This window comes from Alternaria dauci, chromosome 1 (genome assembly GCF_042100115.1).
Source record: "Alternaria dauci strain A2016 chromosome 1, whole genome shotgun sequence".
Taxonomy (NCBI): domain Eukaryota; kingdom Fungi; phylum Ascomycota; class Dothideomycetes; order Pleosporales; family Pleosporaceae; genus Alternaria; species Alternaria dauci.
In genome coordinates this window covers 5,018,656-5,035,182 of record NC_091272.1, presented here as the reverse complement: position 1 = coordinate 5,035,182, position 16,527 = coordinate 5,018,656, and the positions used below count along the sequence as shown (strand labels likewise).

The 16,527-nt window shown below is 52.3% G+C and overlaps 4 protein-coding genes across 4 annotated transcripts; 3 read left to right on the top strand and 1 right to left on the bottom strand.

Moving 5' to 3' along the window:
* Window positions 1-841: 841 nt before the first annotated feature.
* ACET3X_001559 (uncharacterized protein) lies at window positions 842-2,737 on the top strand (the record flags this gene model as incomplete). Its single annotated transcript, XM_069446863.1, has 2 exons — window positions 842-1,134; window positions 1,183-2,737. 2 exons carry the CDS (start codon window positions 842-844, stop codon window positions 2,735-2,737), a joined length of 1,848 nt encoding a protein of 615 aa, XP_069311801.1.
* Window positions 2,738-3,060: 323 nt separating this feature from the next.
* Window positions 3,061-4,154, bottom strand: ACET3X_001558 (uncharacterized protein; the record flags this gene model as incomplete). Its single annotated transcript, XM_069446862.1, has 2 exons — window positions 3,061-3,578; window positions 3,641-4,154. 2 exons carry the CDS (start codon window positions 4,152-4,154, stop codon window positions 3,061-3,063), a joined length of 1,032 nt encoding a protein of 343 aa, XP_069311800.1.
* A 1,701-nt stretch (window positions 4,155-5,855) lies between these two features.
* ACET3X_001557 (uncharacterized protein) lies at window positions 5,856-9,012 on the top strand. Its single transcript, XM_069446861.1, has 3 exons — window positions 5,856-6,498; window positions 6,551-6,646; window positions 6,701-9,012. The coding sequence occupies exons 1-3, from the start codon at window positions 6,373-6,375 to the stop codon at window positions 8,348-8,350; spliced, it is 1,872 nt and encodes a 623-aa protein (XP_069311799.1). The 5' UTR covers window positions 5,856-6,372; the 3' UTR covers window positions 8,351-9,012.
* Window positions 9,013-9,493: 481 nt separating this feature from the next.
* ACET3X_001556 (uncharacterized protein) lies at window positions 9,494-11,923 on the top strand (the record flags this gene model as incomplete). The annotated part of the gene is made up of 5 exons (XM_069446860.1): window positions 9,494-9,593; window positions 9,742-9,770; window positions 9,911-10,780; window positions 10,831-11,088; window positions 11,141-11,923. 5 exons carry the CDS (start codon window positions 9,494-9,496, stop codon window positions 11,921-11,923), a joined length of 2,040 nt encoding a protein of 679 aa, XP_069311798.1.
* Window positions 11,924-16,527: the final 4,604 nt, after the last annotated feature.

Below are 16,527 nucleotides of genomic sequence, written 5' to 3'. Positions count from 1 at the left end.
TCTTTCCACTGTTCCAGCAGCGCCGATGCCCAGGTGAGATGCGATTGGGTGCAGATGCAGGCGGAACCGGAATGCCATGCAAAGACCAGCTTCTCGAAAACATTTTGTCCCATTCGTACCTTTTCTTCCGCTCCTTCAACCCACTTTATGTGCTTCTGTATCTATTGTCCCGCCACAACGGTGCGAGCATGGAGCGAATTCTGCAGAACCCCCGAATAGCTCCACCAAATGCGCGGCGGCTATTGAATGTCGGGAACACCATCGACGAATCCGTGTTGGCAAGCCAGCAGGCCATCACGTCCCTCGGCTGCCCCGCCTTACGAAGGCATGACGGAGCAGAGAATGGTGGTGCTGGTAGGCGTCGTGGCTTGCGAGTTTTGATCAGATAATGATTAGATCGAAAATTTTCATCTGATAACCCACGCGTCTTGCCACCACAGACGGTCATTGGCTCGCCGTCTCCGCTGATGCCGGCTGATTATCGAGATAAGATTTGGAGGCTGTCTGGGCCATGCTTGGATATGCTTAATACCGGGGAATTAGCTGCATGTGGAAAAGAACAAGCATTGGTGCATGGGGCTAGCCGGGGAGGAGCACCGTCAGTGTCGTGATATTCACCACCATTTCCGTTTTGACGGTCCGCGCGAACAATTTACCCACCCAGCTGCGAGGGAGCCGAGAACCGGGTGCGACTTGACATGGTCCTGCAGTGGAGCTGCGTGGATCAGTGTTTTCTGTATATGAACCTGCAGCTCGCGCAGCATCTTGTCTTATCAATCTCTTCATCTGCAACCATCACGACCATCACTTTTGGTGTGCAACAACGCCTACAGTTGCCAAGATGGGTTTCAACTTCAAAGGGTTGACCAGCAGTGCATTGGTCTCTGGCAACACTGCCTCTGCCAATGCTGACAACAAAGACATTGCCGATGTGCCCGCTTCCTACCAAGGGCACACCAGCATGGACGTTGCCCGCCCCGACGAGAAGGTCGGCAGCCCGAGAGAGTCTGCCATGAGCCGAGAGTCAGACGAAGAACTGAACAAGGTCGACACCACCGCCGAGTTAGGCGTGCAACAGGTTCAGGCGGCTTCACTGATCTGGAAGAAGCGTGACTTGATTCTGGCGTACATTGCGTAAGTCAACAGTCTTTCGATCTCCAGGACTAGACTAACGACCTCCAGGATGTGGTTCATCCAGTTCTTCACTGCCTACGCATCCAGCACTTCCGCCACCCTCGCCCCCTACGTCACCAGCGACTTCCAGCAACACTCTCTGACTGCTCTGACTACCGTCATCTCCTCCATTGTTGGTGGTATCTGGAAGCTCCCGTATGCCAAAATCCTCAACATCTGGGGCCGACCTTTCGGTCTCGCTCTGGGTGTAGCCATCTACGTCGTCGGCCTCATCCTGATGGCAAGCTGCAACAACGTCAAGGCATACTGTGCGGCACAGACCTTCTTCTACGTCGGTTACAACAGTATCGACTTCTTCATCACCGTCTTCATCGCCGATACCTCCAAGCTGAAGAACCGAGCTCTATTCATCTCCTATGCGTCCTCCCCATGGCTCATCACCACCTGGATCTACGGATACGGCATCAACAGCATCACAGCTGAGGGCGGCATCGGCTGGCGATGGACTTTTGGTATCTTTGCCATCATTGCGCCTATTGTCACCTCGCCTCTCATCTTGCTATTCGTTGTCTACGAAGGCAAGGCGCGCAAGCAGGGTCTCATCTCACCACGCCCCAGCCGCGGCAACTTTGCTCAAACCGTCACGTACTACCTTCGCGAATTCGATGCCATTGGTCTTTTGCTCCTGGCCGCTGGACTCTCGCTCTTCCTCCTCGCCTTCAACATCTACACCTACCAGGCTGAGCAGTGGAAGTCGCCTCTCATCATCTGCTTCATCGTCTTCGGCGCACTCCTAGTCGTTGCCTTTGGTCTGTGGGAGAAGTGGGGTGCTACAGTCACCTTCATCCCGTGGCCACTGCTCAAGAACCGAACCGTCATCTTCACCTACACCATGGCCGGTTCGTTGTACGTTGGCTGGTACTGCTGGGACTCGTACTTCTATTCTCTTCTCATCGTCTTGTTCGACCAGACCGAAGTACACGCCACATGGATCAGCAACATCTACACCATGGGTAGCTGCTTCATTTGCATCGTCTACGGAGTCGCGCTGCGCTACTACGGAAAGCTCAAGGTCTACTCGTTCTTCTTCGGTGTACCTCTTACCATGCTCGGCGTTGGTCTTATGATCAAGTTCCGTCAACCGGACGAGAACATTGGCTACATTGTCATGTGCATGATCTTCATCGCTTTCGGCGGCGGTATCTTGGTCATCTCCGAGCAAACCACCCTCATGGCCGTATCCAAGCAGCAAGACTTCCCTGCCCTTCTCGCCGTGGAATCCATGATTGTCTCCATCGGAAGCGCCATCGGCTCTACCGTTGCGGGTGCCATCTGGACCGGTGTCTTCCCTGTTCGCCTTGCGGCCAACTTGCCTGCAGGCGACTTGCCAGACCTCGCTACGATCTACGGCAGCTTCACGGTTCAGGACAGCTACCCTGTTGGAACCCCGACTCGTGATGCTATCAACCTCAGCTATGGCCAGACACAGAAGTACATGCTTATCGCCGCTGTGTGCGTCTACTGCATCACCCTGTTCAGCACTGCCTGCTGGCAGAATGTCGATGTCAGGACTATGAAGCAGAGGACCATTGGTCTTTTGTAGTTTTTTGTTCATGTTTCATGAGAGTTTTGCATGCGTTGCATTTGCAGCGCTTTGTTATATTGCTATCTCTTGATCCTCCCGGGTCAAAAGCTATCGCGAGCAAGTAACCTTTGTACATAATGACGATGACGTCCTGGTAATCATGAGAGAGGAATCAATGTTTGATGTTCAATTACACATGTTATCTTTGTGATGAAATTAAAAGCGATGTATATCTTGTTGTATGCTCCCTACTCCTCGCTTGGGGTATCCAAAATGCTATGCAATGAGGCTGTGTGGTACAAGCGCTCGTGACAAAAAGTCTATGAATGAAATGATAATATCTACAAGAACACAGCCACAGTCAAAGCCAGCGCAATCAGGTACCCAAGGGTAACAGTCAGCGAACTAGCAGCACCTGTAGCACTTGCAGCGGTTGCCTGCGCGGACTCCTCCGTTCCGTCAGTTGGCGTTGCAATAGGCGAGGGGGTGACGGATCCGGATGGTGTGGCTTGGGATCCTGCTGCTACGCTTGTCGAGGAGGAAGTGCTGATTACGGGCTTGCTGGGTTTCGCACCCACATCACCGCTTGCCTTGGCCATGCCAGCTACCCACTTGACCACTTCCTCGTTGTGTTGGATGAAATAGTTCAGGTGCTCTTCCACTTCCATAGGCTCGGAGCCGACGGCGCAGATTGGATCGCCGTTGTGGCAGTAGTCGAGGAGGACGTCGGCGTATTGCTGGAGGCCTTTGAGATGTTCGGGGCTGCGCGCGCTGGTGCCGTCGTAGTCTACGCCGCGACCAACGGTGAAATTCTGGTTTCTGGAACGAACGACTGCGCCAAAGGTTACGGCTGCGACGACTATGGTTGAGGGGTTAGTAAACCAGTGTAGAGCGTGACCTGTTGTAGACAAGGATGCTTACCATTGGAGCCAGGAGCCGACGCAGCGTCCAGAGCCGGGTTCATGTCTTGCTCACATGCAAAGACAGAACCTCCTCCTCCACCGAGCATGTCCTGTGCCACTGATCCTCCCTGAGAGTAACCCAGGACAATCAACTTGCTATCAGGGCATTTTTCGCTGTACGCCTTCATCTGCGCCTGTCCGCTCTTCGCGCCCTTGCCCGCAGAATCGCACCACACCCCTTGTCCCCATGCTGTACTCTTCGCTGGGTACTCGACATCCTCGTAACCACAGTCCTCTGAGCCTCCGATTGCTGCGCAGATCTCCGAGGTAAGGTTGCCTAGACGGCCGGGGTAGGGCTCATCCGAGCCGCGAGAGATGAAGACGTGGAAAGGTTTGCAGTCGTCCGAACGGTACGCGAGAATCTCCGTCGAGTTGCAGTATATGCCTGGTGAAGGTGCGTCGCAGCGTTCTTGAGCGAGCACAAAGCTGGCGCCGAATGTGGTGAGGAGGAGGGGGATTTGCGAGATCCTCATTTTAGCTCTGTTCAAAATTTGGGTATAAAGAGTGACTAATGTAAGCTACCCTGCATAAAAAGAAGGGCAGTGAGCATCCAGTACCAGGAATGCGCAATTAATAGTAAGTAAGAACGGTAGAACTGCAACGGACGAGACGCAGGGCACAAAGAGATATACAAACCACGAAAGGACAGCCCTGGAAAAAGTTGACTACCACAAGGATCACGAAGCTCATAGGCGATTAACCCCCATGATGCAAAGGCACGGCCCCCACTGACATTATGCATGGCGGCAAGCTTGATTTCGCATCCTTTGAAGGCGTGTGATGTGATTTGGAGGGCAGCGTTTCCAGTTTCGACGACGCAAAGTCGATTTGGCCCCGTCGGCTAGCCGAAAGCGGCAAGGCACACTACGCCAACCCGGATTTCGGCATCGAGCCAAGCCGCATGTGCCACAGAAAGCCACAGGAAGCAGCCAATCTGCGGGAACAAATCTCGACTCATTCCTTGGGGCTTGCGCGTTTCCGTCATCACTGCGACGTTGGCGTCGAAAAGGGGGCGGCACCAGGCATGGTGCTGACGGCTCTGTACCTTGCTTACTATGCGGCGGACGATTGCCGCAGTGCAAGCAGGGCTGCCATAGCCAACACGCGACAACTTTCCCATCTAACTCTGAACGCCACACTTGTCGTGTGGCACCGCGTACACGAGGGAAGCTTGACTGGAACGTGCGATCGATCCGTACCGCAACACGAACGACGCGAATGCTGGGCGACTGGAATTAATTTGATTGGATGTTCGAGACCTGTGGCGCATGAGTCGACATTGTTCTGGCTGGCCAATGCCTATTGTGTTTCTTCTGGACGCCCCACCTGTATTCCTTGACAACCTGTCCGTTTCCGACGCAGCATCTTCACCCTCACACATTGGCGTGTTGATTCAAGAGCCCCTGGATGTTTCCGAGTGCTCGAGTGCCGATAGTTCCGTGTTTCCAGATTTGTTGGCGAAGACGCGCGTACAATGGGCGAGACTGCCACCTACTTTTGGTTCTTCATCCCTCCCTCGCATTACCATATTACTCATATCAAACGTGCATTCAAGCGCACACGTCCTCGCAGGTAATGAGGAGACTATATGGAGAAACGAGGCGAGGCTGGCGGTGCGCAGGGCAGACACGTGGCGGAAGCCAACGGTGACACCCGCCTAACCGGCGTAACTGAGATGGCAAGCGCGTCCTCTGACATTTCCTTATTTCAACATCTGCTCTCTCAGTTTCCTATGTTCCATCTCTCCAACTCCCATGCGCCTTGCTATGGCATCCAAAGTGGTTTGGTGATTATCATCACAGGTGTATGAACTCGTGACATCCCGCATGTTCTCTTTCATCATCACATGTTTGCGTTGGTTTTTATCGTTTTGTCTTCACTTACACCTCGTTCTACTCACTGCTGGTTACTTCCTCCAGCCACTTCCTTTATGAATACGGTGTTCAGTCTAATCGGTTAGAGTGAATTGCGCTGTACATATAGCTGGAGTTAGGCAGACATGGCACGAAGAGCTGTTGAGACTACCATCTATTATGAAATCTACACAGCACTGAGCACGCGGTATGTAGGCGCTGTATGCCTACAGCCTTTTCGGGAAAACGCGACGATGGTGAGCCACTGTATCGGGCGTGAGGCAATTCTTTATCGGAAGTTCTGGAACAAAGCGTTAATTCCGCCATAGTGAATGGCCACGGCAAGTCAACACACAGTCACGCGGACTATTTCCCAGCCCTCTTGGGCTTCTTCCTTGCCGTATGACCCACCTGTTCGCGCCAAGGGGCTTTTCCGTTGCCGTTTCTGGCGTATCGCGACCATATATACCAAGATTTTCGTCATAATCTCCCCTTTCACTAGCAGTCACTTTCATTAACGACTCCAAGATCCCGACCATTACATTCTGCCTAGTGCTAGGCCAGTTCTTCCAGGCTCATGGGCCGGCCTTCCTCCTCTCCTCCTCCCATATAATCCAGTGCTTTCCACACTTCTGATCAGTTTTCTTCCACACGAACTTGCTCAACTGCAACTGCAACTCAACCCGCGATCCTGTTCCACCAGCTCACTGTTCAAATTCTTCACCAGTTGTACCACGACTTTCACTCTCCAAGCCATTCTCACGACCGATTTTTGCCCACACTTCACTCAACCACCTACACCACCACTACCATCTACCGACAAGCCAACGTCAACGTCATGGCACCTATCCGCGAGACACTTCGTAACACGGCGAACCGTGCAGTAGAAGTACTCAAGCAAAAAGCCAACATCCATTATCGAGAGGAATGCTTGAAGCTCGAGACTAATGCTCGCGTCTTCAAGGTTTGTCTCTCCCATCAGGTATCACTCAGATAGTAACTAATCATTCGCAAAGCAATCCATCGAAGGCACCGCCCCTTATATGGTTCTGACTGGCCTGGGCAAAGTCTGTGATAGCTTCAATCGTACTCCACTTTTGGCGTCAAGCAAGGTTAGTGACTTGGCTCTCATCACTGAACATATAGCGACTAACTTCCCACCGAAGCAGCAGACTTCTCGCACCTCGCCCACAGGACGCATCGAGAAGCCCAAGCGTCAACTCTCTCCTGCAGAGCGAGACCCTCGGTGGTATGACATGAAGATGAAGAGGGAGGCTGCCGAGATGGCGCGCGTGAAAGAGACCCGCCTCCGCGAGGAGCAGTTGAAGAAGGCGGAAGAGAAGAAGCATCAGAAACAGCTTCGCGCTGCATCTGATCGGTGGGCCCGAGATCGTAAGGAGGCTATCAGGGCATCCCGTTCCCCGTGGACGCCGCCCCCACCGCCGCCCTACGTACCCGAAAAGTCACCCTACAGCGACGAATTCTACGCGAACCAGACCTCTGAGGAGCGTCACAAGTTCATTCAAGAGAGGCTGACCAACATCCTTGGCGAGGAGAAGATGAGGGCTCCCATCCTTCCCTCTGGCCACAACCCCATCGATCCTGTCATTGCAGAGCACAACGAGCGTGTAGCCAATGAAAGCATCGTCGAAGCAGTCGAGGCTCGACGCGCTGAGATTCAACGCCACGTTTACGAGCAGGCGTGGATGATCCATCAAGCCAACGAGGCTCGTGTGAGGACAAAGGTTCTCTGGGAGCACTACCTCAACATCTACCAGGGACGCATCAACATGCTTGCCATGTACACCGGCGAAATGGGCGACTACATCGACCTGTTGGACAACTGCATCTACAATAACGATGTGTGGGAGGCAGCCAATACCGTTCAGATCTTGACCCACCAGATCTTTGAGCCCATTCTTGGCCTTCTCAAAGAGTGTGACGACGAGATTCCACTGGATATCGAAGGTGCACAGAAGCTCAAGGCTGCTTGGCCCCTGGCGCGTGTCGAGGAGGTCTACGGGTATCTGGCGAGCAACTCTGATGGTCTAGAACCTCAGGTTGTCTTCATGGCTCAGCTCATCGAGGCTATTGCTTATCGCCTCAGCAATCCGACGCAGCTTGTGGATCCTTGTAAGGAAGAGCAGCAACCAGTCAACCTTTGCGCCAACAACGGCTTCACGACCGCCAACCATGGCTCTACGAACGCCAACACGACGGCGGTTTCTACCTCTACTTCGGACAATCGAGCTTCCATTTTAGGTCCTGCTCCTCCTCCTGCTGCTGCTGAAGGTGGATTCTCGATCCGTGGCCGAGCATCTACATCCGGTGTTGACCCTGATGCCCATGTCCCCGGCGCTGCCACTTCTGCATCCTCAAGCTCCGGCATCTCCAAGCTGACTGCTGCAACCCTCGCACGAGCCGCTGAGAATCAGCAAGCCGGTTCTTCCGCTGGTCCCCAAGTGCCTTCCATCACCGTCGAGCCAACAGACAGTGTCGCGCGGCAGAACGTCATCGGATACATTTCGAATGACAACATGGTCCTCGAGACAGAGATCCAGGACATGTTCCGCAGCAACGAGGTCAAGAGCAACCATCGTCGCGCAGTCAAGGAGTGCATCGATGGCCTGATGAATGCTGCGAACGGTGAAGAGAGCATCCTCGGTAGTATGGATGCTGGACACTACCGCTCCCAGATCGAGAAGTGTGTCACAAGGATTGACTCTCTTCCGCTGAAGATTCGCCAGAACAAGGACACGCAAGCTCTCAAGAAGCTTTGTGGCCAGGCGCTGAAGATCTGGGCGATTCATGAGTAGGAGGATGGGTTGGATGTGCATCCGGGACGATGAAGACTAGTCGCTTTCGATGGACGTCTTTTGAGACTGGGTCACGTCTTATCCAACATCATGACACACACGCAACATGAATGGAGAAGAATAGGACTTCAAGGACGAAGATACGTCGGATACAGAAGTCGCTTTTCTTACAGACCCACGATATAACGGCAGTACCACACTCCGATACCACCACACGACAACACCCACTACCGATGGAGGCCACCTTCAAAGTTGACTCAATCCTCCTTCACACATTCACGCCTTCACGACACCACGGCTCACGGTACCACGACCACGACCACGACCACGACCCCCACTCCCTCTGATTTGTCATTACAGAGCAGGAAATGCGATCACCCATACAGTGTTTTTAGCGAGCAAGCGAGCGAGTTTTGTCCTATTTCTGTTTCACAGCATTCATTTGTTGAGCACAAATGCTCGACCCTGCTTTCTCATTACAAGATACCAAAGCATCTAGTGATGCGCTTGCAGTACGTACTTCCAACCGGCGAGTTCTGTTTTTTTGCTGTTTTCAATGATACCCCCTGGTCGAGCACATTTGCTCGACCTTGCAGAGTGTTTTCAATGTCGTTATCAGTGTTGATGATTTCCGCTCATGTCTGTCGGTATACATCTGTCAAGACCTCTGTAGTAACGAAAAGTTGATATGTATAATAGAGTCTTTGAATGCGTGAGAAGAGATGTGCTTTTATCGGGATGTTTGGTCTGCAGGAATTGTAGTACCTACCCGCTACCTCACAACCAGCTGTCATGTCCGAGATCATAATAGAAGCCGAACAGGTTTATGGGAGCGAAGGTAGAGACGCTGAGCGAATAAGGTCTCGAGATGAAGGTTGAATCACATGTCAGAGGGTTGTGGGTACTATTCGCTCCAACATTCGCATTGTGCAACGTTGGTCTAGGGTATTCACGCCTTGATATAATGTCAGCAATACGATGTTCTACTTTACCCAAGAAGACACGAGTCTGATGGGAGCAAGGAGAGAGGGTGAGATTGGTGGCTGCATGGGAGCTGAAAACGCGCTAGCGGCCCCGGATCCCGGTCGCGTTCCGAAGTAGCCTGGGCGAGCGCCATCCTTCTTCCCACAACTCCGTCGCGCCATGAACAGCCATCCTTTGCCCATTGAGCATATGGACGTCGAAAGGAGGTCGTCGTCGCCCAAGCGCAAAAAGGTCCGCCAAAAGTACGCGCCCAAGGCATGTAAGTCGCGCCTTTCGCTCTTGCAACCTCCGCTCGGCATCTCTGGAGCTTCCTATGCAGCATTCCGATGGTTCCGTAGTGGTTCGACGCAGCTTCGCGCAACAAGACGGCGGTGACATGCCATCAACCGGCTGACAGACTGCTCTAGGTGTATCATGCAGACGGTCGAAGCTCAAGGTACGTCGTCGCCGTCGACTGCCCGGCGCATTTTCCAGCATGTCGCGCGTTGCTTGAGCGCCTCACGTGCTTTCTCTATGCGACAGCGTCCCTGCGCAGACGGCAACAGCAATCGGGGACAGCAAAACTAACAAACACAGTGCTCCGGCGAGAATCCATGCCAACGATGCATGGACAACGGCAAGCGCTGTTTCTTCTCTGAAGACCAGACAGCAGCCGAAGCCCTGCAGAACCTCAGTCGACCGACGCCCACCCTTCAGACGCAAGCCTCGAACACTAGCGGAAACGGCAACAATATATCACGAAGGACTCTCATGCCGTCCGAAAATGGCACGGAGCGGAGGGCCAGCGATGCCAGTACTCGCGGCATGGGCATGAGCATGGAAGCACGCATGACCCGCATCGAGGCCATGATGGAAGCCCTTATGCGCGACCGCGGCCTGACCATGACACCCATGGGCAGCATAGAGCGCGAAGACAACGGCAGTGACGGCTTTCGGGGCGACGCCGCCTTGTCTGTCCCGCCGCTCGACCCCATCAACCCAGCCCTCGCCTTCATGGGCCAGCCTTCTCTCTTCCCACACGAGCCGTCAGACTCTGGAAACCCGGCTCTGCCAGGTCCTGGCTCTGCTTTCGATGGCGAACCACCGCACCTCATACAAGTGGGCAACAAGAAGCTGCCTTACCCCAGCCCGGCCGATTACCAACAGTACCTAGCCTCATTCTTCACCGACATCCACCTGTCTCATCCGTGCATAGATGAACCCGAATTCCGCAGTCGCAGCGAGCATATGCTAGCGAGTACCACCATACCTCCACAAGACCGCCAGTTCCTCGCGCTCAACTACAACATCTTTGCTTGTTGCGATATACTGCTCAATGTCGCGCCACTCGATGCTGGCAAGCCCAAAGGCTGGCAATGGCTTGAGCTGGCCGACGATCTCGTCGATAAGAGATCTCTATTGAGCGGAAGCGGCGATCTGACACTGATCCAAAGTGTACTGTTCCAGGTAAGGCTCGGGACGTTTCAAGCTTGGTAAATGGGAGTTGACTGTCACAGGCTATATACTACTCTTACGCAGATATGCCCGGTCTGGCTTATAATACTATCGGCGCTGCTGCCAGACTCGCGTTCCAGTTCTCTTTGCATCAGCAGTCTACATGGACAAACATCACTACCGCACAAGCATACGAGCGTATCTGCACATTCTGGAACGTATTCGTACAAGATCGCTTCATCTCGTTGACCTTCGGAAGGCCGTATACAATCCGTGAGACTGACATCCAAGTCGAGGCTCCCGCAGATCTGTCCGAAAGGGTGAGTAAAGTTCCTGCCTCATTCCGCTGCTACCATTTCTCACCATCTCTAGGCGATGCTCTACAAGCCTAATGAGGTCGATCCAAGACATTTCATCGATCACTATATTCACTACATGATACTCTGGGCACGCTACGCTGACAACAACGTCGACGGCCGTAGCCTCGATGGCGCGACGCAGGAGGTCATTGACGGACAAATCTCATACTTTCTCGAGCAGGATCTGCAGACACTGGAAATCCCTCATACCCAATCAGTTGGTGCGACTGTTCCGCCACTGAAAGTCTTCATTACCCAGAAGAAGACCGACTTCGTCCTTTGGGGCTTGCGCTCCGTCATAACTTCCCTCCAGTACGACGACAGCCATGCTTCTCACTTTAGCAATCTTGCAGTCTTTACTGTTAACCGCATGGCCACCTTTGCTCAAGACATACGGCAGCCTTTCAGCCTCCGACACCGTATGGTATCATCTCTCTCGAACGCTCTACTGGTTCTTTGCTCTCTCCTTGTACGAAACGTTGCTGGGAGAAATCAACCCCATATCGATGCTTTTCGCGATGCTTTGGCCCTACTACGCGATCTCGCATATAGTCAGCTATATGCGAAGCGTGTCTTATCCGACTTTGGGAGCCTTGTTGATGTCGTGGAGGAAGTCATTGACGGAAAGGCTGTGCCGGGGAATGTTGCAGAGCTGTTTCCCTATCGATCTCCGAGCCCACCTTTCCGTCTACTACCTGCTCCAGGAATAGCGGGAGGCGTTGAGGGGACGCACGCAGTCGGTAACAGTAACGGTAATGGGCCTGGCGAAAATGGAAGCGGCGTTTTGTGGCTTTGATGGTCGGCGTTCTGGGTCGTCGGGACGTATTTACTCCTTGTATAACAGCGGTCTTGCATAGATACCCACTGCCTCAGCACAGGCTAGGAGATGGCGTTTGGGTTTATTACATGTTCATTTCTTACTCTTCTGCTCTGTATGTGATTGCACTGGACAGTCGCGTTGCTCATACCATGTTGCCCCTTGGCTTTTCCTACATGGGTTGCCGAATGAGTCGGACAATGACGACAACCATAAATACACGACGAGGAAGGATAGGCGACCTCACAGGAAGCAACAGGATAGCTCGTGCGTTGATGTCAACTAGCTAAGCTGGTTCAGCGATCCATCCGACCTCTTCAAGGCAATGTTCAGAATCGCAACAAACTCACAGTAGCCTGGGTGGTTATTAAAAACAGCCTGCCAACTGTCACTAACCTAAGGTTTGAATCCATTTACTCTTCCAAGGGGCAAACTTGCGATTACGCTCAAACACAGCCTGGCGGTGAGAGAATAATGCAACCAATCCATTTCATCAGCTCGTGATCGAACAACACAAGGTCACCCGACTGGACAACGATCAAAAGAAAGAGAAGACCAGAAGCTGAATGTATACATGATAACAAAGACACTCACTACTGCTGCAAGCGAGCAAGCTTGGTAATGACGGGCCTTGTCGCTGGAGTAACAATTCCGTAGACAGGAAGCCAGAAGAAGACAACGTCTTGTGTGCGATAAGCGTACTACTGGACCTTCTGGTTGGGGAATGCGATTATACTGTTTTGCAATCAATAGGCAAGGACTCGGCACGGATTTGTCTACAGCTGTGTAAGGCGTAAAAACGTTCGATCTTGAGCGGTCCAATGGATATTGACACACTTGCACTTCGAGCCAAACGAGAGCACATGTGGCGATTGTTGCCTGTCGTGACATTGGAGCGTTTTCTGGTCGTGTTGGGTTGTACAAACAAACCTTGGTTCATGTTGCTAACGACAGTTTCGTCTCATTGCTGTATATATCTAGGGGCCATTTGACTGGATCGTTGTAGATTCAAACGCTTTGTGTACACCTAGAAGCAACGCAAGGAAGTTAAGCTCGATGGCACGGCCTTGAGGTTGCAAGTGCGAGAGCAATCAAAGTCCTCCTTGCTGATGCAATTAGATCTAGCCAGACTTATTGGCGGCTTTCTCTGCAATGGAATGACTTGATTTCATACAGTAAGGAAGTACAGCATGCACTAATTCAGTGACAGTAAGACAATCTCTTCCGTCGACATGGTACGCTTCATAAACGTGCAACCATCCACAGGCCAAAAACGCTTCAGTAAATCTAGTCGTATCACAGGAATAAAGCTCCTCGATTTTTTGCAACAGCACGTAACTATAGGCAAACACACTGCTCTGGAGTGTCAAAAAGCTAAACTGTCGAAAAGCTCCATGAAGTCACTCAAAAAAACTGTCCATCCTCCGCCTGCGAGGACTCAATATCTCAAGCCAGACTGAGATAGCCCAGTGAGAACATCCTACACCGCTTTTCGATATTGCAGTGGCGTCGTGGAAGACACCGGGCCCAGATCTGGGGTCAAAAATTATCCTTCACCGCCACACCCCCTTGCTCAGGACAGACAGCACCAAACAAGGGCAAAAACAAAGCCCGACGTGGGGGTCGAACCCACAACCTTGAGATAACCAATCGAGTCTGATTAGGACGTGAAAGCTAAGAGTCTCACGCTCTACCGATTGAGCTAGCCGGGCTGGTTTTGTTTTGATGTAGTTTCGGTAACTTGAATATGTTATATTGCCATATTCACGGCAGAAACCGTGCGTTCGAAATGAAATCCTCGTCTGTCTCTGTGTTAAGAATTTGGTGGATATGGAAGGTAACACGATGAATTTTTGCCAACATGAAAATTTCACTCAACCAATGATATTCGCTTAAAGCATTGACTACGCCTATACGCGAACCACAGTACCCATGCACATGGCAATGCTCGAGGTAACCAATACACGTGCACATTATTCGAATTACGCTTTACTCAGAAGCCAACGCACGTGTGTTCTGCCAGAAAAAGTACCTAGTCTCAGGCACAGTACACCTAAGCCCTAACGCACCTTGCCTTCACCATCACCAGCCATGTACTGGCATGCACGTCCACTCCCCCCTGTATGTTATTGAAAAGAAAAAAACACATACACGTTGTAACAATACCTCAACAGTTCACGAACCAGCACTATTCCCAAAGCCAGCCCCTCCCACCGATGCGATTTCATCTATTCAAGACACCAGCCAGCCAGCAAGGCGGACCCACATCGGCGCTCATGCGCGTACCCGCAGAGCCTCAACATTGTCCTCCGACCCCCGACTACTGCCGCTCCGGATATTGTGTCACATCGTCTCACATGCGGCGTAAGCCCCATACGCCGTGAGTGTTGCATAGCGTCGCCCGGAGTCTTGAAAGAATTTGAAGAAAACCACCCTAGCTAGGTACAGCTTGTCATGTCCCCCCCGGGTCCAGTCCAGCAGCCACACCCGAGTAAAAAAGAATGGTTCGTCATGAGTTCGATATCTGGGTTAAGTTGCCGCATTCGTGTGATTCCCGGCCGGTGAACCTGGCACGTAGAGGTGGTGTGGCAGGATAGATGGTTCTTTCTTTCTCGAAGCAGCGCTACTGTACGGTCTAGAAGGCGAGGAAACCTCGCGTAGCGTACGCGATCATTCTCGGAAGGTTTTGTATTGGCTGCGTAAAATGTAAAATCGTATAGCTGCCGTTTTATGGTGTGTCGGCACGCCGAACTGCTTGTCTGAGCGTAGTCTCACATCGGAGGTTCGTAGGCATCGGTAATTTGCGCTGACACGAGCGGGCGGGCTACAGAGTCATTTCTACCGGAGTAGAGAAGCGAGCCCTCCAGAGTCTCCGACTATCGACTGTTCCGGCCTCGAACTTTGCCGGAAACAGTAGGACACTAGCAGTCGGCACATGGAGGGCATGGAGAAGGAGACTAACTCCTTCTGACACCGGTGTAACGATACCAAACGACCGCGTTACGTGGCGGTGAATAGAGCTGTGGCTCAGATACTGGAGGGAGCCGGGCATTCGCCGTGGTGGGGTCGCTTCAGCTCGACATGGACACCTGGAGACGAACACCCACATGGCCATAACCGAGGAAGTCTGGAGCAGGAACTTGCGGGAACTATCTCGTTTTACAGTGGACCTCCTCATCGGGAATCTACGGGTTGGAGACTCGGAGGCAAGGAAAGGCAGCCTTCTCGTCCGCGCATTTGTTGTATGCTCCGGCATGTGACAACGGTGCAGCGGGAACTATGGATTGTATAGATTTAACGCCCAAGTGGAGATGTGATCCTTGCCGAACGTGGGAGAAACCAAGATTTCGCATGCAGCCATGTCTCGGTTGGGGAAAAACCATGACAATGTGACTTGAAAATGAAAAGAGAAAAAAAAAAGAAGAAAAATCCTTCGTTGACATCTCACCCATTTCATATCCGATGTAGCAGGTCGTTTGGGTAGCACTGCAGGTACGAACCTGTCTCGAGACAACACCTTGTCCTAACTGGGATACAAGTTGCGTGTCGGTGGAGCTCGGCAAAGCAAGACACATGCGCGCTCGCGCAGTTCTGGCACGTGAAACTCGGTTCATGCACGCATTCACAAGCCAGAATGGAGTACCGACAGGATACGACAGCCTCAACAACTGCTGAATCGATAAGTGTCCCGTGAGCGGTGTACTGCACACGCCCAATGCGATCAAGCATGACGTACTCGTCGACTGAATCAATAACGATGGCACCCTGCACGAATGCGCGTCAAGTCGTAAGCAGCCTCGCGAGCGCCGAACACGGACGATGTGCGTCGCCTCCAACGACCCCAGCTATCAATAGAGCGCAAACGCTTGCTGTGCGGCGAAAGACCAGTAAAACACAAGCGCTGCAATATTCTCTGGGGCTTCTAGAAAATCTTCTGCAACGATGGCGAAAATACTGCTGGGCTCGTGGCCAATCGATCGAGTGGATCTGGTGTGGGCGATGGCGACTCCACACCACCAGGGAGCGCCAGATGCTTTTGTTGAGAGAAACATCGATATTAGCAGCGGTAATGGCACAAAACACCGACGAGCATGGCTGTCCCATTCAGCGCAATCTCATCAGACTTACGAGTGACGTGTGCGTGAAAGTTTCCTGATTCAAGGCCTGATGTTCCTTTCGGCATTCGTTTGTTGTGCTGGCAAGGTTGAAATCTCGGAAGCTGACAAAGACTGTATTTTACAGTGTTGTTTCGTTCGCCTGGGATCTTTCTGGTCCGGATTACCAAATCAAGTAATTTCGGTGATCGACAGTCCTGGGAACTTGGGTACCTGCATAGATCCAGCATGTACGTCATCGCACACCCCAAGCACAAGCAAATAAACCCCAGGAAGATAGACCTGTTCTGCGGAGTAAGCCCCATGATGCATCGCGACTAACGTAGTTTCCATGAATTAGCAAGTTGCGAACCAGGGATATGGCAGATCTGAAGCAGGTGAGGCGCATTGATGCTGTCATACTTGACTCCAGCGAAGAACCATGAAAAGCAAGTGATGCGAAAAGGGAGGCCCTCGCGTCGAGGGTTT

Coding starts and splice junctions, on each gene's coding strand:
- ACET3X_001557 (XM_069446861.1), top strand. CDS start 6,373: ATGGCACCTATCCGCGAGACACTTCGTAACACGGCGAACCGTGCAGTA. Junction 6,499..6,550: donor CTAATGCTCGCGTCTTCAAG/GTTTGTCTCTCC, acceptor TCATTCGCAAAG/CAATCCATCGAAGGCACCGC. Junction 6,647..6,700: donor CACTTTTGGCGTCAAGCAAG/GTTAGTGACTTG, acceptor TTCCCACCGAAG/CAGCAGACTTCTCGCACCTC.